Raw genomic sequence first — 20021 nt, 5'->3', positions numbered from 1 at the left:
GACCCTTCAGCGTGGCTCATCTGCCTTTCTGGAAAGCATTTCACTTGGGCAGGAAGCTGCTGCCAGTGTGGAGGCAGCAGGCAGTGCCATCAGGAGAGGCAGAGGGGCTGCTGCAGCGGGCTGGAGGGCTTCGGGGTCCCAGCAGAGGCCACCTGGGCTGGCTGCTCCCCATGCTCCGGGTTGGGACTTGAGCAAAGGCCTGGCTAGCTTAGTTCCCTGATGCGTGGCACTCTGGGCCCACTGTGGGCTGCAGGTCAGAGCCCAGAGCCCCCCTGCAGCAGGTGCTGGCCCTGCAGCTGCAGTGCACGGCGGGCCAGGCTGCAGCAGCCCAGCTGGCAGAAACTTGGCTTGCCCCAGGCAGGAGGGGGCCAGAAGGAGGACGGAGAGAGAGCCAACAAATGACTTCACAAACAAAAGCTGACTTTTGGAAACCTGATGCAGGAGAGTGGATGATTTGATTATAGCCCGTCTTTAAAATTGAAGCCAACAGCCTTGGCTGAGGAGGGCTGAGCTTCTACATAATTGAGAAGGAAAGTTCACTGCCAAGATAGGATGCGCTTCCTGCGGTGCTCGGGCAGGACCTGCCCCTGAGGCCCCAACTGCACCAGTAAGACGGGACAACGGCAGACGCAGAGGGCTGGCTGCAGGTCACCAGCACGTGAAGGGACCCGGGATAACAGCTTCGTCACACTCTTGCCCAGTACAGCATCTGTGGCACCAGGGGGACTCTGGTCACCCCAGGGCTCGGGCACACGGGGAGTTCAGCAAGTGACCGACATCCACCTGTCTGAGACTCAAGCCCCAGGCAAACAACACCTCCCAAAGCCCTTCAGAGTTCTAAAAAGGAAGAGGAATGGAAAGTGCATTTGGCAGCCCTCTCGGGAATGTGAGTGGGGGGACACCAGGAGCACTGGCCTTCCTGGGGGTTCTGCACCCCCTTTGCCCACGAGGAAAGACACGTACTTGCCGGCCGCGTAGACTTCTGCCGTATCGAAGAGGTTGATGCCGTTGTCGTAGGCCAAGGTCATCAGCTGCTCCGCCATCTGAAACGAGAGCACCACTGCTGTCCTGCCGCTGGGGGGCCCAGAGGCTCCCCCTCTTGGCCTGGGAGGCCCCCCTGGTGCCGGGCCCTGCACCTGGGGCCTGACAGGCTCCGCTGTGCCCGCTCTTGCTGCAGGGCGGGAGGGAGGCGCTCTCAGTAACAGACACGTGGGGAACAAAGGAGGCAAAATAAATGAAGCAACAGCCCACGGAGTGTGAACTTGAAGGCAGCAACCCCATCGGCTGGGGTCCTCACAGGACTTAGCCCCTTTCCTGGGTTAGTGTCCCCCAGAATCCATGTCCACCCAGAACCTCAGAATGTGATCTTATTTGGAACCAGGACCGTTGCAAATGGGATTAGCTGAGATGAGGTCATACTGCATTAGGGTCTGACCCTAAACCCTTATAGGGACATGGCCTCATAAGAAGAGAGGACGCGGACACAGAGAAGACGTCCATGTGACAGGGCAGCAGAGGCTGGGGTGACGTGTCTGCGGGGCAAGGACCGTAGGCAGCCACCGGGGACAGGCACGAGACTTTCTCCCTCAGAGCCTCCTCGGGGAGCGGGCCCCGCTCACGGCCTGACCTCAGACCTCTGGCCCCCAGCACCGTCAGAGAATACATCTCTGTTGCTGTGAGCCAGCCACGTTGTGGCCCTTAGTTACGGCGGCCCGAGGAAACCAGCACAGCCCCTGTGGGGGCGGGACAGACCCTGGCAGAGCCACCAAAGGCACAGCCGTGCGCTCGGCTGTGCCGTGCCTCGTCCTTCACAGAAGCCGCGCCGAGCCCCCGCAACTGTGTTCTGCGGACGGAGAAACTGACGCGCCGCGTAGACCGAGCAGCTCGCACATGGCAGGGTGGAGGCCGTCTGGCCTTGCCCGCGTCTCTCCAGTGCCCCAGGCCCCAGCCCCCTGCCAGGCGCTGTGCTGGTGGCTGCTACCATAAACACTGCCCACGGGCCAGACTTGTCCCCGGGCTGCCACCTGGCGTGCTGCGCTCCAACAGCCAAGAGGGAGCTACTGGTCTCAAGGCTGAGGGCCCAGGAGCGCGGGGTGCCCATCGGCAGGCGTGACAGCTCCCACCAAGAGGCAGGAGAAGGCGGCGTCCCCTATAATGCTCTGCCCCCCTGGACGGCGCTGCTGTCCCCAAGAGTCACACTGCTGCAAGCTCAGCACAGAGCACCAGGCCTCCCTCCCCAGCACGCCCAGGGCGGAGTGAAAACCGCATCTGACCCTCCAGAACCGCAGGACCCGGGCAGCCGGCGCGGCCTTGCCCACCTACCTTCCCTGGTGCTGAGCTGGGAGGCCCAGAGCCCAGGCAGGTGTGGGGAGTGAGGACAGTGTCCTGTGGGGACCGCTGGGAAGGGGGCCAGGTGCTACCAGATCCCCCGATTTTTAAAGACAAGCCAGGAATCCAGGGAGTTTTGGGGGGTGGGTTACGGAGAATCTCCCAGCCCAGTCAGCACTAATCCCGACAGTCCGGAACTGCCGCAGCCCGGGCTAAGCCCCACTGGCCAGCTGCTGCGGTTTGAGCCAGGAAGCCCAGGGGGAGACAAGGCCATCGGTTTTCCCGATCCACCGCAGGGCTGAGTGCTGTCTGCCCGGCTGGAGCTCGAGTGGGGGGTCCCAAACGCACCGCCCCTGAGCCTCCTGCTCCTGATACTCCCACCCTACCCCGGCAACCTCTTCCCGGCCAAGGCTCCAGCACGCACGGCTTGTTCCCGGCCTCATCCCCGCCCGTCCTGAGTCGACCCCGGACTCGACCCACCAGCCGGGCCTGAGTGGGGCCCAGGAGGCCACGTGGCCCACTCGGGGCCACGCCCACAGCTAGGGTGCACGTACCCTCCTGCAGTGCATCTGGGACGAGCGGACTCAGGGCCTGGGTTTTTGTTTTAGTTTTTGTATTTTAGACATGTGTATTTTCTTGTATCCCCACCTTTTTTACATGAAGGGTAGCATGCTATAGATATTCTTTTACACTTTGATTTTTTTTTTTTTTGCTTATAATACATTCTGGAAACTGATCCATGCCAGCTTATGGAGATCTCTTTCAATTTCTTTTTTTTTTTTACATTAAATAAATTTACTGTATTTATTAAAAAAATTTTTAAAGCTATGGTAAAATACACATAACAAGAAAGCACATTTACATGGAGTGCAACCCTCACCACCACTCACCTCTGGAATGCCTTCATCTTCCAAAACAGAAACTCTGTCCCCATCAAACACTAACTCCCCACTCCCTCCTCCTGGCCCCTGGCACCCACCGTTCTACTTTTTCATCTCTATGAATTTGACTGCTCCAGGGACCCTCTATACGCGGAGTCATACTATGACAGTGTGATTGGCTCATTTCACTGAACATAACGTCCTCAAGGTCCATCTGTGTGTGGTAGCGTGCGTGGGAATTTCCAGGGCTGGGTTTTGAAGGGTGTTTAGGAGTTTGCTGGGCAGGCAAGGGCAGAGTGGGCGGGGAAGCGGTGCTGCAGGCAGAGGGTGTGCGGGGAGGGCGGCCTGCAGTGTCTGCTTCCTCAATGACCTGCCCACCCTGTGCTTGGGTCAAGGCCCCTGGTGGCCTCCTTGATTCACCTTTCACTCTAGGGTAAGACTTCAGCCACCACTGTCAGCGCCCTCTCGCACACAGGTTCCGGCTCTGACTGCTCAGCCCACCTCCACTGCGCCCACCCTGCTCCGAGCCCCCAGCCGCTCTCAGCTGGCTTCTTGCAGTGGCCTCCTAACTCTCCCTGCTCCCGCCCCTGCCCCTGCCCTCGCCAGGCAGAGCCCGGTCCATCACCAGCAGCCTCAGCGCCAGGAATGCGGGCTGCCCGGCTCCACCCAGACCTGCCAGCCAGGGTCTGCATTTTAAGCAGGTCCCCAGGGCACTCGTGCAGGCATTAAACTTTGACAAGCCCCACTCAACTGGCTATTCCTGGCGCAGCAGCCAGAGGAGCCTTTGAAATCCTTAAGGCGGGTCGAATTACCTCTCTGCTAAAACCCTCCCGTTTTAGCAGATGATCATCCCACAGATGATCAAAGCCAAAGTCCCTGCCAGATCTGTACCCTGAACCCTGACCCTATCTCCTGAACCCTGTCATCCCCCAATACTCAGCCCTAGGGCTCCACCTTTGCCGTCCCCTTGGCCCCTTGGAATGCTCCTCTCCTGCAGCAGCCCACGGCTCACTCTCCCACCCGCCTCCTGGCTGCCCTGTAGTGACAGGAGCCCACAGCCCAGCCCTCCCTTCTCTCTGCTCTATTGTCCTGTTCTCTGTGGTCAACTCAATAATGCCCTCCCCCCCAAATGTATCAAGTCCCTGGAACCTGTGAACGTCACCTTAGCTAGTAAAAGGGACTTTGCAGGTGGAATTGAATTAAGCATCTTGAGATGGGGAGATTGCCCAGGATTACCTAAGTGGGCCCTGAATGCCAGCACAGGTGACCCTAGCAGAGGCAGACGGAGATTCCATACAGACAGAGGAGGAGAAGGGAGTGTGACCACGGGGCCAGAGATGGGAGTGAGGCATCCACAAGCCAAGGAATGCCAGCAGCCCCTAGAAGAGGCAGAGGCAGGAAGGATTCTGCCCTAGAGCCCCCAGAGGGAGCGTGCCCTGAAGACACCCCGATTTAGGCTCAGAGATTCTGATTTTGGCTTCTGGCCCCAAGAGCTGTGGGAGAACACATTCCTGTTGTTTGAAGCCACTCTGCTGGTGGCTAGTTGTTACGGCAGCCACAGGAAGCTCATGTACTCTCCATGGCTCGTTTAACCATCGGAGATAGTGACATGCCCACTTCCTCCCTGGTGGTCCCCCTGCTAGAAAGACAGTGACCTGAAAGCGGCAGAAAGCGGGCACTCGGCAGGTGTCAGCAAGCACGAGTCTGGTGGCGACCCCTTCCAGCTGGCTCTGGCGGCCTCTGGATCGGTCGCTCCCCCCCCCCCCCCCCTGCCCGACAGACTATGAACGAAGGTCTCAACAGCCCCCGAACACACCTGGTTCCCTCCACGGGGGAGGGAAGCCCGGGAAATCCGCAGAAACCTACGGCCACGACAGACCCCTGAAGCCTCGCCCAGCAGCAGGATTAGCACTGTGACACACAGGATGACAGTCACAACTTTGCCTGTCCCCGGGCACAAGGGGAGACATACGTACAATTCCAGTTACACCCAGGGGGGCACCGTGGATGGCTGGAGACAAGACAGAGAATGAGGCAGTCGGGGATTTTTAGGGCTGTGCTTTCTTAGTAATATTTTTTATGGCTAAGATGTTGGAGTAATTCCTCCTGCAAGCTTTCCGTGTGCATGCATGCTGTTTCCTGTAAACTGCAACTCTGACGTATGTCTATGTGCCTAGACATGTGTGCTCTGTGTCCTCCACCTGCTCTCTCTCGTGTTGTTCTTCAAAACACAACCTCTGAAGACCTGTGCTCATGGGGGGCGTCCTAGTCCATTTCATGGAGCCTTTACTGTATCACTTTTTGGCTCTTTCCAGTGTCAGCGTACCAGAAATTAAAGTCAGAAGGAACCTTAGGCGACATACTGGCCACCTCCCTGTCACCCCCATCCCAGGGACAAGGACTCCATGCCCACCCCAGGATGGCCACCCCAGGGCTCAGAGCTGGCCAGGGGCTTGGTGGGGAGCCCCCTTTACCACCCCCGTGACCTCTGGCACCTGCTTACACCCCGGAGGCTCAGCTTCCCTGAAATGGCGATACCACCCACCTCCCAGGTTGACAGAAGACTAACTGAGGTGATAAATGGAAGGCTCTCAGCCACTACTCCTATTAGGTGTTTATTGCCCAGCCTGTCTTGAGCACATGCTTCCCACAGCGAGTGTCCTACCCGTGCTGCAGGGTCCGGTCACAGAGAGGGCGCCTGACGGGACGGCTGGAAACCGGACCCTGACCGCGACAGCTCCCGCACGCGGCCGCGTGATCTTAGGTTTACCGACACTGCCCGCCTCCCTCCTCGACTCCTCGTGAGCGATGGCACCCTGCAAACTGGGGACTCTGCGCCCTGCCACGTGAGGCTGGCTGCCACTCCTGCCCCACCGGGAAGTCCGTCCCACTCCTGGGCAGGCTCCGTTTGTCCCCGGGGTGGCACAGATCAAGGCTGAGCTTCTGCCTGCGAGGCAGCCCTGCAGGCGCAGACAGCTGCCGAGACCCCACAGAACGGGGACACCAACCTTTTCCTGCGAAGGGCCTGTAGCAAATACTCAGGCTGTGTGGGCCGCGGTCTCCGCTGCCGTCACTCAGCTCTGCCCTCGCGGGGTGAGACCAGCCACGGACGAGGAGCGGACGGAGGGGCGCGGCCGTGTGCCAATAAAACTTTACTCGCAAAACTAGGCTGCGGAATCCACAGACGGCAGTAGGTCAGAAGGGCTGGGGGGTTACTGCTTAAGGGCAGAGAGCTTCCGTTTGGGGTGATGACAAATTTTGGAAATAGATAGCGGCGATGGTTGTACAGCAACATGAATGTACTTAATGCCACCGAACTGCACACTTAAAAATGGTCAAAACGGTAGATTTTCTGTTTCAGATATTTAATAAAAATTTTAAAAATAGGCCGGGCGCGGTGGCTCACGCCTGTAATCCTAGCACTCTGGGAGGCCGAGGCGGGCGGATTGCTCGAGGTCAGGAGTTCGAAACCAGCCTGAGCAAGAGCGAGACCCTGTCTCTACTATAAATAGAAAGAAATTAATTGGCCAACTAATATATATAGAAAAAATTAGCCGGGCATGGTGGCGCATGCCTGTAGTCCCAGCTACTCGGGAGGCTGAGGCAGGAGGATGGCTTGAGCCCAGGAGTTTGAGGTTGCTGTGAGCTAGGCTGAAGCCACGGCACTCACTCTAGCCTGGACAACAAAGTAAGACTCTGTCTCAAAAAAAAAAAAGAAAAGAAAAAATTAAAAAAAGCAGCTCAGGATGGTTCTTGCTCCCTCGCTGGCTCAGACGGAGCAGGCAGCCACTAAGGGATAAAACCCTCATGTTCTTCATCCGGGCTGCAACCCGGGGGCCTGGCACAGCTGATGAATTGATCTGTTTTTGACACTAACTGTACGATTTAATGCAAAAATTCTTGCCCCCTCTCTCGGCCATTTTCCACCTGCCACAACCATCTAGAACTTTGACTCTTCGTCTATTGTGTCCTGTGTCCCCCAGCTTGGTGGCATCTAGAAATGACCTCCAACACCCTCGTGCCTGTCACTATGCTCCTCACGGAGGTGCTGAGAGCCAGGGCCCGCTGGGGCTGCTGCTGGATCCCGGGGTGTGACTGAGCTGGTGGTGAGAGAGTCACCCAGTTGGCTGGTGCTGCCCGTCTTTGTGTCTTTCCCATATGGACATCGCGTGCCATGAGGCTGATGCTGTTTGGAAATGCAGTCACACTCCTCTACGGCATTCTCCCACCCGCTGCTTCAGCCACCACACTGAGAGGAGAGCAAGGCCGAGTCAGGCAGCCTTGGAGAGAACCACGTGGGCCCTGCAGGTCCGACTGAACCAGTGTGGTGGGCTTAGGGACGGCCATTCCCTTCGCCTTAAAATCTTCCGACTTTACCCTGAGATAGCCCACACCCAGAAACCCCGAAGCGAGGGCAAGAGGGTTCTGTGACCTGCTACCGTCTCAAAAATAAAAACGACCCTAAACGCAAACCGCGTGCATTTACATTTTGATAGAAGCAAAGCTTTTCCTTGGAAAACGAACTAAGCAATCACAGCTAATGAGGTCTCGAGTCAACGCACTTATTAATTTTTAAATGCGACCTTTCCCACAGTAAGTAGGGCGAGCGTGGAAATCGCTTCTTGCGCAGATGCCCAGGGCTCTGGGAGCAGACGCCACTGCTCTCATTTCCGAGACACAGCCTGGCTGTCCAGAGGGCACCCTGGTCTGGGAACACGCCACCCCTCCCCTTTCCAGACCCAGAGGCGTTCCTCGGTGCTCACCCCTGTACCCCGACTGCCAGAAGCCCCGACTGCGATGGGCACGACTCACGCGGGAAACATACAGTCAGGAGCTCGGTGAGATGTAAATCTACTCGGATTCTCCAGCTTGCAGGAAAGCTGCAGAAGCTGCTTCTAAACGACCCCAGCAGGTATGTGCTGAGGCTCAAACTCACGCGGGTGAGTCCGCAGGCAGCTGGGGTCTGCACTGGCTGTATAGTTTGCAGAGCGTGTGCTCCGCAGTCTGCTCAGCACTGGGGTCGGCGTCACCGTGTGAGTGATCTGAGCTCCAGGGAGCTTTAAGGACTTGCTGAGGCCCCAAGACACCACCCAGCTCCGAGTTGGGGGCACCCGACCTGGCATCTTCTCTGGCCACTGCCACCCAGCTTTCTGGTGTCCCACAGGGGCAGGGCCCTGCACAACACAGAAGGAGGGGCTGCCACGCCGGCTCCCAGCTGCGCACGCTCACTTTTAGGCAGCAGACTTAACCACGTGCCCGGGGCAGCCCTCCCGGGGGGCTGGGGTGTCGAGGGAGCCCCGTCTTACCTCATCGGTGATCTGGCCTCCAAAGGTCACCCAGGTTCCTGGAAGCAAGACACACAGGTGCAAGTCAGAGAACCCGCCAGGGGGCCAGACTCCCCCAGTGGGTGCCGGGCCTCGGGCTGCAGGGCCCAGGGCCAGCCACAGGTGGCCACACTGTGTCCTCGGTGTGTGGGGACACTTGGCCTTCAGGGCAAGACTTGCTCTCTTGGGGCCACCAGAGTGAGGGGACAAGAGGCTCCAGAGCAGGCAGCCGGCTGCAGGCCCCAGAGGCTCGTCGTGACTCGTGCCGATGCGGCTCCTACTGCAGGGACGTGCTGCAGGGGACGGCACGGGGGACGGCGCCCCGAAAACACACAAGGCCTGGCAGCCTCGTCCTTGTGCTCCTGCGGGGACGAGGACGGGCGGGTGGGGTGGCAGGCAGGGCGGGCACACTGTGCGGCCCCGAGGTGGAGAACAGTATGTTCTGGGAGGAGAGCTTGCAAGTGGAGAGAAAGGGGAGAGCACAGAACCCGGCCCTTCATGAGCCACTCTCCTGTGGAACTGAGCCCGGCCTTGGCGGGAAGGAAGTCTTCCCGGCACACCTGGGCCGGGAGCTTCTCCAATTCTGTGAGTTGGGGCCCGGGCTTGTGTGCAAAGGGCCTCCCTGTTCCCCGCGCCTGCTTGGCCAAGGCTGTACCCGTGTCCCCTCTCTCCCCCAGGCCCCTCTCGCCCGCCTCTTTGTTGCCCTGGCAACCGAGTCCCTGGAATCCTAGGCTCTGGGTGCAGCTACCCGCTGGGGGTGACAAGGGTCGGGAGCCCACCTCCCTGGGGGCCCACTTCAGCTGTGCCCAGCCCTCCCGCAGCCCCCCTTCCTCTGCCCGTGCCGCCCCGAGGGCGCCCCGCACTCACCGAGCCCCAGGCAGGAGACCCGCAGGCCGGACTTGCCCAGGTTCCTGAAAGACAAACGCTCGTGAGTCCTCAGCGCCAGGGCAGCCCCCACCAGCCAGCCCCCTCCCGCTCCCGCCCAGCCCGTATGTGTCCCGAGGCTCCGAAAGGCACGGGGACTGCGGGAGAGAGGCTGCTGCTCCCCGGCCCCTGGGGGGAGGCGCCGGCTGTCCCCCGGCCCACCCAGGGCAAGGCCACGCTGCTGGTAGGGGCCCTGCAGGTGACCAACAATGACAGATGACAAGGACAAGGGACAGGCTCCGTCACAGGGCCACTGAGGCGTCCCCCCACGGCTGCTCCCCAGAGTCCACAGCAAGGGGCCTCAGGCCGTCGTCAGCATCCTTGGGAGGTGGTTGAGGACCGGCGTGGCCACCTGTCGGGGCAGCACAGGCCCGGCAGCCGCAGGCATCTCGTCCCCAGACCCCCCCGCACCTCTGTGCACGGGCACTGTGCGCGTGTCGGTGCTGTGACTCCCACGTCGTGGAGGAGCTGGGGTCCCAGCCAGGTAGCTGGCTCCCACTCACATGCCTCACGGAGGTGGCACCCCACCCCGTCCTGTTTAGGGGGACCCAGGGCATGATCTGCCCAGATGGTGCAGTTGACAAGTGGCTGCTGGGTGAGTCTCACAGCCACAGCCAAGCTCTGACCCACGGTGGGGGGGGGGGCGCGGACTCCACTTCCCTTGCGGGATCTGCCACGGGGAGAAGCCAGCTCTCCGTCCAAGGGCCCTGGCGTTTCCCGGGGCCGCCACCCTCCTAACCGCAGCCGACGCCGCGTCCTCAGTTTACTCCCTTTCCTGTCCGAGCCTGGCCCCGGGAGGGTGCCATAGGGCTGGAGCCTGACTGACCACTACCCTGACATGGGCCCACTCTGACCCTCCACAGCCTCAGTTTCCCTGGTTACCAGACCCCTGGCCCTCACCTATATCACGAGTGAATACAGTACTTGTAAGCGGTTTGAAAACAGCTGAATGTGTCACCAAATTGAAGGTAGTTTTAAATGATCTAGGTTTATTTTGAAATTTCCCCTTAAAACCAGTCCAGCCGCCAGCCTCCTGCTCCTGCGGCGTGGCTGGGATCCCCTAAGGGGGGGACACACGAGCAGCTGGCTTCCCTTTCGGGAAGGGGAGGCTCAGGCCTTGGCTATGGGCAGAGGCTCTGAAGCCAGAGCTCAGATCCTGGTTCAACGTTCCTGGCCAGATGACCCTGGCATTCTGTGTAAGTGCCTGACGCCTCCATGTTCTCATCTGCAGAATGGGCTCACGATGCTGCCTTTCTCATGGGGGTTGCCAAGAGGATTAAGCAAAATGATGCAAGTTCCCAGGGCATAGGTCACAGGACACTGACTCACAGGTGGCTTGTTAAGGGGGCAGGGCGGCCAAGGGAGACACAGCACGGGGCGTGCCAGGGTGGACACTTCCTTATACAGCAACAACAGTGGACACACTGAACAGGCTCCAACTACTACCGTGCCAGAAGGGAATGGAAGTTTCCTTTTGTTTCTCTCCCTCCCCTTACACATCAGTGAGATAATCTAACGGTACCCTCAGTATCGTTCACGTGCTGCAGCTCAGAGCGACGTGTCTGGCTGCTGGACAGAAAAAGCCAACATGTTACTTATAGGTGCTGCGTAAGCCAGGTCTGCTCAGTGGTTCAGGTGGTTCTCCTAGGCTAGCTAGGAAGAAACTGCGGGGAGAAATTGCACGTTGCTTAGGAGGGGTCCAGTCATGCAGCAAGAGGACCGAAGGTTCTAATCAGTGGCTTCCAGCGGTGCTGGGTCATCCATCGATCCCTTGGAGAACTGACCAAGGCCCCTTCCCTGGAAATGTGCAGAGACGTGAATACCCTCGGGACTTTGCAATGTCTAGGCATTAGCAGACCCCAGACCCCAGCAGGTGCCCAGAAGGGAGGCAGGCCCCACCTCTGCAAACCACTTCCACAAGGGCCCATGGTCGGAGCAACGTCCTGACCAGGCTCTGTGGAAGGCCAGGTTTTAGGCTTAACCTGAAAATGTCCCTTTTATCAGCGCGGAACTGAATGCCACAAGGTGCTGCACGCTCAGCGGGATGGAGCAGTTCAGCAGCTGACAGGTGAGGACGCCCAACCAGGGGCTGCGCCTGCCCACGCCCGAGGCTAAAGAGCAAAGACACCTTTTCCCGCCAGTTTGTGCAGGGTTGGCCAGAGTGGCTCCTACTCCTGATCCTTGTCTGTCCCCGGTTTGACTGGCATGAAACGGACCCGCTTCCCCGGACGGGCTCCGAGTTACGTCCTGTGCCGGGGCAGGGACCCGGGGTGCCTGGCTCTGCAGCCGCCTTCCCACCCACCACCCATAGGAATGATTTAACAAAACTAGGACACACGAGATGCTGCAATTGCCCTGCTCAACTCGCTTCCCTGTTAAAATGACGGTATTGGATCTGCCATCCGCTGCCAGGCCTCGGGAGAAGGAATGAGAAGGGACAGGGCTCCTCCGGGCAGAAAGCTCTGCAAAGACGGCTGCTCGGCGGGGTGGGGCACGGCGCGCATTTCGGTGGGTCTGGCGGGGGCTGCTGACACGTGGCCGCTCGAGACTGTCCAGACACGAAATCATTTCCTACAGATGTCCTACCCCTCATTAAAACCTGACAAAATGGTAAAAATCGCTGGTCCAAATCTCTAAACCCAAATACTGTTGGCTTCATTAATTTGCCTCGTGTCTCTCATGGTCTAGGGAAACGGCTAATGAGGACACAGACGTAACCTTTGCCAGCAGGAAGCGCTGATGCCCGCCACACAGCTGCTGAGCACGTCACACCCCTCAACACTGCACTTCGGGCTCTGTGAAGCCAGAGCTGGGAGGCTCCAGGAAATTCCGGACCCTTCTAAAAAGAGGCGTTCAGGGGCTGTCCTTCCAGCCCTCTGGGCTGGGGACAAAATTTGGTCAAGTGAAAGGAGGCACCATCCCCGTCGTTAGCTGGTCTGCGGAGTGAGGGACACAGACGTGTCCTGGTAGCGTCTTGCTGCCCGTCTGCTATAATGTGGCGCCCAGAGCAGCTGCCCACCCAGCCCCCAGACTCCAGGCTCCCTAAGGACGGCCTGGGCTTCCATGTCTTTATCTTCTACCTGGAGCTGGTAGTGGCAGGGTCCCAGCAGTGTTGTTTTGGGACGATGCTGGGGTATAATTTGGGGGTGAGAAGCGCAGGCCCTGGGGGCAGTACCCCTGGGACTGGTCAGTGGCTCCTGGCTCGCCTATCAGGCTTGGCACCCCCTCCCCTGCACTGAGCACCTTCCTGGCCTCTGGCAGGAGCATGGCACCTGCAGGCTGTGCCATGTCACTGGCAGCTGTGCCTGGAGCATGCCGCTGGGGAGGGCCAGCTTCCTAGAGAGGTGGTCGGAGTTGGGGGGAGGTTGGATCAGGTCCTATCCTCAGTCCCTGCAGCCCCCACCCTGCACCCCAGGTGTGGCCCTGGGACAGTCACAGTGGAGCAACTTGTGACAGGCCCCTCTCCCCCATGAGGCAGGATGGGACAGGTGCTCTGCACGGGTGCCTGATGGGTCACGCTTTGGGCTCCGAGTCCCGTTTCAGTCGCTAAGAAACCACGCATCACCCTACAGAGATACGAACCTGCCTCCCTCCCCCGACGGCACCAAGGAAATCTCCCCAGGCCTTGCCAGGTGTACGGCTCTGTGTGCTCCTCCATCATACAGGTGGGCGCCTGCAGTCAGGAAGTGCTGCGGCTGGGATTTGAACCCTGGTCCTTAGGCTGCAAACCCACCGCCCAGTGAACACTGCCCTTAACTGGCTGGCTCACCCTCCCTGCCTCTGGCGTGCACGTGTATATGTGCACATGTGTACATGCACACACAGGCACACATATGGTCACCATGAATGCTCATGCTCTTTGAGAACTACTCCCTGGTGGGTCTTAGGAGGGAAACCATGTTAATAGCCATGATTTCCCTGTACATAGTGCTTTATATGTTTAGAAATAGTCTTACTTTTATTAACTCCTTGGATGATCCTAGGGTTGACTTAAAAGTTACAGCAGGTAACAGGTATTTAAATAATAATAATAAAAAAAACCATGAAGGCTGTCTGGAGAGTATCCAGCCATTGTTAATACAATAAGAACAGTTACAGGGTACTTTCCAGACAGCCTGTGTGTGTGTGTGTGTGTGTGTGTGTGTGTGTGTATCTCCTGTTTATAGCTTTTGATGCTTACTTAACAAAAGATATAAACTCCCAGAACTCCGAGAGCAGCGCATTTCATTCTGCATTGTCCTCACTGAGCTTAGTGGATGGGACCAAAAGTTTTTACCCCAGAGGGTCATTAAAGAGTATTACACCTCCCCAAGGAAGGAGGGGATCTGAGCACAGAAGCGGGACCCCCGGAACGATTCCAGACTCATCTCCGGGAGGCAGCGGCTCAGGTGACATGGTTTCTACATGGGGTCCAACTAGCCACAGACAGTTCTAGTTGTATTTGAGGAGAGTGGCCTGGGTTCCTGGCTGGTATTGGTGCCAACGAGAAGACACTGAGAGTCCATGCTAGTAACCCAAGTGTGTAGCTTAAACCTCTCCAAAACCAAAGCCTGCATTTGGGCTGCATTTGGGCTCAGCCCCCCACCTGGCTCCAGGTGCTGTGACCGCACGTGGGGAGGGTGCACAGGACCGGCGTGGGGGCAGGGCCTCCCTCCCCAGCGTTCTCTCTCATCAAGGCTACAGCCTCTCCAGGGCTCTCACCACGAACTGCCAAGTCTGACAAACAGGGACTCGCAGACTGTCTGGGCTGTCGAAGGTGGGCAGGAGAGGAGGGCAGCCCCCACCCTGCAAAGCCATCTGCCCCTCGTACCTATATTTCATCCCGTGTGGCTTCACACTGGCGTCCCCGGTGCACGGGAGGCTCTGCACCGACAGCTGTCCCAGACTCCGGGCCACCATGGCCACGGCACGGAAGCGGCCACGGGAACCCAGGCTGGGGCTGCTGGCCGCCGGCCGGCCCAGCCGCTCCTCGGGGCCCCGGCCCTTGAGGCTGTGCTCCGAGCACACGAAGGACACCTGCATGCTGGCCTCCGCCTCCTGGGCTCAGATTCACCTGTCCCCTAGACACTCTCTCCCCCGGGACAAGACCTTATCCCAGAAAGCGCGGAAGCTGCGAGGTGTTCCTTCCGGAGGGAGGATTTCCGAAGGCAGCGAGGAGGAAAAGCTCGTGCGATCTCCAAGGGAAAAAAGTCAGACGTCCAGGACTGTGCCAGGAAAGACCTTCTCAAAGAGGAGTCGAAAGTTGGGGGCGAGGGGGAGCATTTCCCTCCCCTCTCACATCTCTGTTGTCTCTGCAGGTCCTTCCTGTGTCCGCACCCTGGTCCAGCTCTGGCTGCTCAGGTTCTCAGCCCAGCAGTCTCCAAAAGTGCTCGGCAGGGCTGGGCGGCGAGCTATTCCCGATGAGTGCGATGGCTTCCTTTGCCGGGAGAAGGGAGGGCTCCCTCCGGGGCGTCCTCGTCCTTGCTTGCTGAGCCCTGGCAGCGGCCTGGGGGCTGAGCAGGGCCGCTGTGACTCTCCTGGGGCAGCGGCTCAGGGGGTCTGGGGAGCAGCTGCTTTTGCAACCTCTCCCGCTCTGCACGCCGCGGGCTGCTGCGGCTCCCACCAAGGCAATTAGGCGACCAGGGCGAGGCACAGGCAGCGTCCGGCCATTCATTATTAATGAAGAAGGATGCACCAGCCTCCCGCCCTGGCTGTCCCCCGAGGCGTCACTGGCTGCTCCAGGCTGACAGCCGCTGGGCCAGGACCAGCCCGAGGCCGGGGAAGGCACTGCAGCCGGGGTGGACGCCGCAGGCTGGACAGGGGAGCTTGCGGCAGCGGCTCCCAGCGAGGAGGTGCCGGCTCCCGCCAGAGCCGCCTGGAGCGAGTGTCCGGCTGCACCTGCTCCTGGTTCCTGGCCAGGAGAGTGGAGCGTCCTCCGGAGCTTGGCACAGGAGAATCCAGAACACCAGAAATGTGCAGAGGAGACCACTCTGTCTTGATGAGAATGACACAGATGGCCCAAGGAAAGAAACCTCTGAACAGTCCTTAGCTTATAGCAGGCACTCAATAAATATCCTGCAATGGAGGAGTGAATGACTGAATGAATGAACCTCCTCTCCCACTGTGCCCCATCCTCCTCAGCCTCTGGAGGGGCTGGCTTTGCTCTCTGACCCCAAGCATCCTCCTCACACCCTGCTGGGTGGGCCCTGACCAAAGCTGCCTCCTAGGTCCCCTCTTGTCCTGCCAGGAGGAGCCCAGAAGGAAGAATAGGGTAGGCAGAGCAGGTGTTGGGAGTCTAGCTGCCGTTCTGCTGCTCATCCGCTGTGTGATCTTAGGCGGGAATCCTGCCCTCTCTGAGCCTCTGGGCCTCCACTGACAAAATGAAGGTGTGACCCAAGGAGCTGCACCATTCCTCCCAGCTCATCCTTCACACCCACTGGCTGGACCTTCAGCACCATTCCTCCTAGCTCATCCTTCACACCCACTGGCTGTCTGCTCCTGACAGCCTCTGCTCCTGATGGGACTCAGAAAAGCATCCACCTGAGACGTTCATACTGCACGGGGCCTCGGCCCTGCCTTTTGACACAGAAGGTAAAAGTTAAGAATAAACCTTGTTCTTGTCCAGTCTCCTGCTCACAGGCTGGGCAGCCCCTCTGGGCCTCGCTACTCCCACATGCAAAATGCAGATCTGGAAGAGGCTCTGCCAGTGGATAGAGGTGGAGGCCAGAGAGCAGGTGCCAAGTGCTCAGACCTGGGTCTGGTCCTTGGGGTATCTCAGTATGTGCTCACAAGTGGTATATATTCTTTTCTTTTCTTTTTTTTTTTTTTGAGATAGGGGCTCACTATGTCACCCAGGCTGGTGTGCAGTGGTATGATCACAGCTCACTGCAGTTTCGAACTCCTGGGCACATGTGCTCCTCCGGCTTCAGGCTGGAAGAGTGGCTGGGACTACAGGTGTGCATCACCACACGTGGCTAGATTTTTTTTTTTTTAGAGACTGGATCTCACTATGTTGCCCAGGCTGGTCTTGAACTCCAGGCCTCAAGTGATCCTCTGACCTCAGCCTCCCAAAGTGGCAGGATTACAGGCGTGAGCCACTGTGCCCAGCTTGAAATGATACATATTCTATGATCTTGCAACATGAAGGAATGGCTTTCCAATGTGGGAGTCAGCAGCGGGCCCAAGGGTGAGAGGCCCCCCAGCCCCCGAATACCTTCCCCCGTGGGTCAACGTGGCCCTTGCACTCTCCCCATGAGCCTGGACCTGACTTGGGGGGCAGGAGGCAGTCCTGAGGGTGGAACCTGGATCTGGGGACAGAGGTCTGGGAGGGCAGAGCTGGTGCCTTTGCCAGGGACACCCTCACAGTTCACGGGTGCCACCTGCAGGGGCCGGCGAGGGCTTCTCAGCACCACCTGCGGGCCGGGCTCTGCCCTCCTGCAGCTGCTCACGGAAGCCGCAGGGCTGGCCGGCCTGGGTCCCTGCGCTCCGGGCAGGCCGAGCCCTCCCCAACCCTTGGGCGGGCAGCTGCAGTGCTGACCTCAGGAGCCAGCTGAGTCCCTCCTTGAGGCTGGACCCCGGGACTCAAGGACAACAGGCTCTGGCCTTTGAAAGCTCACGGGCCTGCCAAGGAAGCCCCAGACAGCAAGAATTCTGCCTTTGGCCCCTTCCTGGGGCTCAGGGATGTTTTCGCGCCGCACTGCTCTCTCTCCTCCTGGACTGTTTATGCGGTGTGAACACAGCATCCAACCTCCCCTAAATACGCAGAGCTGGAGCCAAAATGGAGCTTGCTCAGACTATTTCACGGAATCTTTAACCATCACCCCCTGCCCTGATAATAAAAGGGACACATTTATTTGTTCAAAGAGCACCGAGCGCCTACCGTGTACCTGGTGCCGAGGCACTTGCTCTCTGGGTGGTCACCGCCCAGGGCAGGGCCGCTCAGCATCTGATCGGGACACCAGGGACCGTGCTGCAAATGCAGAGTCACGGGCCCCACCCGGACCTACGGAATCGGCGGCTCTGGGTCCAGGCCCGGGAGGGTGTGTTTTTGCCAAGAGCTCCGAGGGATGCTACGCGTGCTGGCCTGGCGAGAAGCACAAGTCCTCCCTTCGTCTTCACATGTCTCCTCTGTGCCCTGGCAAGCCCGAGGGTCCCCGGAGGGCTGGCGCCTTACTGTCCCCCAGGGCTGCTCCTCGCCAGATGGCGTGCTGTACGCAGCACCGAGTGGAGTGAGATTCACAAGACTCTTAGTCACCACGGTGTAAAATGTCATCCGCCTCACCACACGGCCCAGCAAGCCCACCGGCCAGGTATGTTCCCAAGGAAGCAAAGACGTACACCCACACAAAGACCTCAACACAAACGTCCATCGTAGCGTTACTCGCAATAGCCAAAAAGTGGAAAGAACCCAAATGCCCATCAACTGACGAATGGATAAACAAATGTGGTATGTCTGTAAAATGACACAGTATTCAGCCATAAAAAAGAAGAAAGTATTGATAACATGCTATAGCACGGAGGAACCTTGAAAACATAATGCTAAGTGAAAAAGCCACTCACGAAAGACAGCATCGTATGATTGCATTTTTATGAAATACCCAGGATAGGTGAATTCAGAGAGAAAGTAGATTATTGGTTGCCAGGGGGTGGGGAGTGATAGGTAAAAGGTATGGGGTTTCTTTTGGGGGGTGAAATGAAAACGTCACCCCCAATGGTCTCTCTTGGCGGGTGTGTCCAAGTGAGGGAGAAAGAACCGAGTCCCAGACACGCGACTGTCGGCTTTTACGGCGCCAAGCACGGCCGGCCGACTGCGGCCTGCAACGTCCTTCTGGGCTCTTTGTGGTACCTGCTGTTGTTGAAATGAAGCAGCCAGTTCCCGCTGTGATTAATCAGAAGCTGACCACCCCCAGTCAAGAGCTCGGGTCTGTGTCCACAGAATGCCACTGCAGTGTCCCCCGAGGGCCTGGGAAGGCAGGTGAGCTGGGGTCAAGCCAGCAACTCCTGCAAGACACAGAACCAAGCCCTGGGGGCCCAAGGCCTGGAGCAGAGGTTTTAAAGCGGCTTCTAAGAGCAGATGTTGAAGGGTTGGGGGCTGCCCCAATGGAGCAGTGTCTCAGAGCGAAGGCCTGTGGCCTTCCTGGAGGAGGGGTCAACTAGACGGTGCAGGGATGTGGCTGTGAGGTGAGGGTCCCTGAGAGCCCCCAGCCAGGTATGCAGGAGGACCTGCGTTCAAGGCCGAGGCTAGGGGGGTGGGGGGAACGCCGTCCTGCTGAGAGGAGAGGGAAGGGGAGGTCCCATCAGCAGGGCTCGTTCTGTGGTTGGGCCAGGAGGACCCTGCTGTGGCCACACCTCTGGCCCCTCCCACGGCGACGGCCGGGTGGGGATGGCCAGGGGAGCTGGATGGTCTCCCTCACCTGCTCCCTACACAGCTACTGTGTGCATTTAAACATTCTTTTTTTTTTTTTAACATCAAGGGTTGAATAGTTAAAAAAAACAAAAAATGAGGAAGTTAACAAGAAATTGCCCCCTCCTCCCCAGCCCCGCCAGCTGCAGGCTCAGTGCGGCTGATAAAACATCTCACCTCTTTCACGTTCACATTTAAGACCAAGTTTAAAGGAGTCCCACCCCAGTCACCCATGGGGAAGAGGTGACCACAGAGCGGCATTTATCTGGGATCTTTAATAACGGGTAGCGTGAGTCACGGAGCCCCCTCCACCCCCGCCCCGGGTGCAGCAGGATGAAATGCTTGCATTTCGACCTCCCGCCCATCAACCGCCAAAGGCCCGGGTTGTTTCCTGTCTCCTCTGCTCCCTGGGAATGGAGTTTTCCCAGGAGTTTCGGCCCCGCGGTTAGTCCTGCGGTGCCTCAGATGTGGCAGGGACATTTTCCTTGGGGCATCAGGCAAACGAAAGGTGTGTTCTCCCCACCCTGTGTCAGTGTCCTGGGGCTGTCATAACAGAGAGCCCCAAACTGGGTGGCAGGCCTGCGCTCCCCACAAAGACTCCTGAAAAGTCCTTTCCTGCCTATTCCAGCTCTGCCGGCTCCTGGAACCCTCGGCATTTCTTGGGCTGCAGGTGCACTGCCCCACTCTGCCGCCAATACCACGTGGCTTTCTTTCCTTTTTTTTTTTTTTTAGAGACAAGGTCTCACTCTGTCACCCAGGCTGGAGATCATGGGTCACAGTAACCTCGAACTCCTGGGCTCAAGCAAGTCTCCTGCCTCAGCCTCCTGAGTAGGTGGGACTATAGACTACAGGTGTACACCACCATGCTCAGTTAAGTTTTTCTTTCTTTGGTAGAGATAGGGCCTCACGATGTTGGCTAGGCTGGTCTCAAACTCCTGGTCTCAAGCAATCCTCCCGCCTTAGCCTCCCAAAGTGCTGGAATTGCAGGTGTGGGCCACCGCTGCCCAACATGGCTTTCTTATAAGAGCGCCAGCCATTGTTGGATTTAGGGTCCACCTTAATCCAGTATGACCTCATCTTACTGTAACTAATTACATCTGCAAGGGCCCTATTTCCATATAAGGCCACATTCCGAAGTTCACGGTGGACTTGGGTTTGGGGGACACAACTCAATCCTCTAAT

General features: G+C 58.4%; 1 protein-coding gene across 7 annotated transcripts in view; it reads right to left on the bottom strand.

Annotated features, from left to right (window-relative positions):
* KCNAB2 (potassium voltage-gated channel subfamily A regulatory beta subunit 2) overlaps nt 1-20021 on the bottom strand; it is an 83423-nt gene that overhangs the window by 15846 nt on the left and 47556 nt on the right. For 6 of the 7 annotated variants that reach the window (XM_075993421.1, XM_075993441.1, XM_075993430.1 and 3 more), the window contains 3 exons: nt 9401-9444; nt 8516-8553; nt 964-1043 (listed from right to left, as the gene is read on the bottom strand). In XM_075993421.1, coding sequence (XP_075849536.1) covers nt 964-1043; nt 8516-8553; nt 9401-9444 — 162 coding nt within the window. Of the gene's footprint in view, nt 1-963; nt 1044-8515; nt 8554-9400; nt 9445-14267; nt 15144-20021 lie in introns of those variants that run through there. The other variant, XM_075993451.1, reaches the window with a different exon arrangement.

This window comes from Microcebus murinus, chromosome 2, assembly GCF_040939455.1.
Source record: "Microcebus murinus isolate Inina chromosome 2, M.murinus_Inina_mat1.0, whole genome shotgun sequence".
Taxonomy (NCBI): domain Eukaryota; kingdom Metazoa; phylum Chordata; class Mammalia; order Primates; family Cheirogaleidae; genus Microcebus; species Microcebus murinus.
This window is presented reverse-complemented; position numbering and strand designations above follow the sequence as displayed.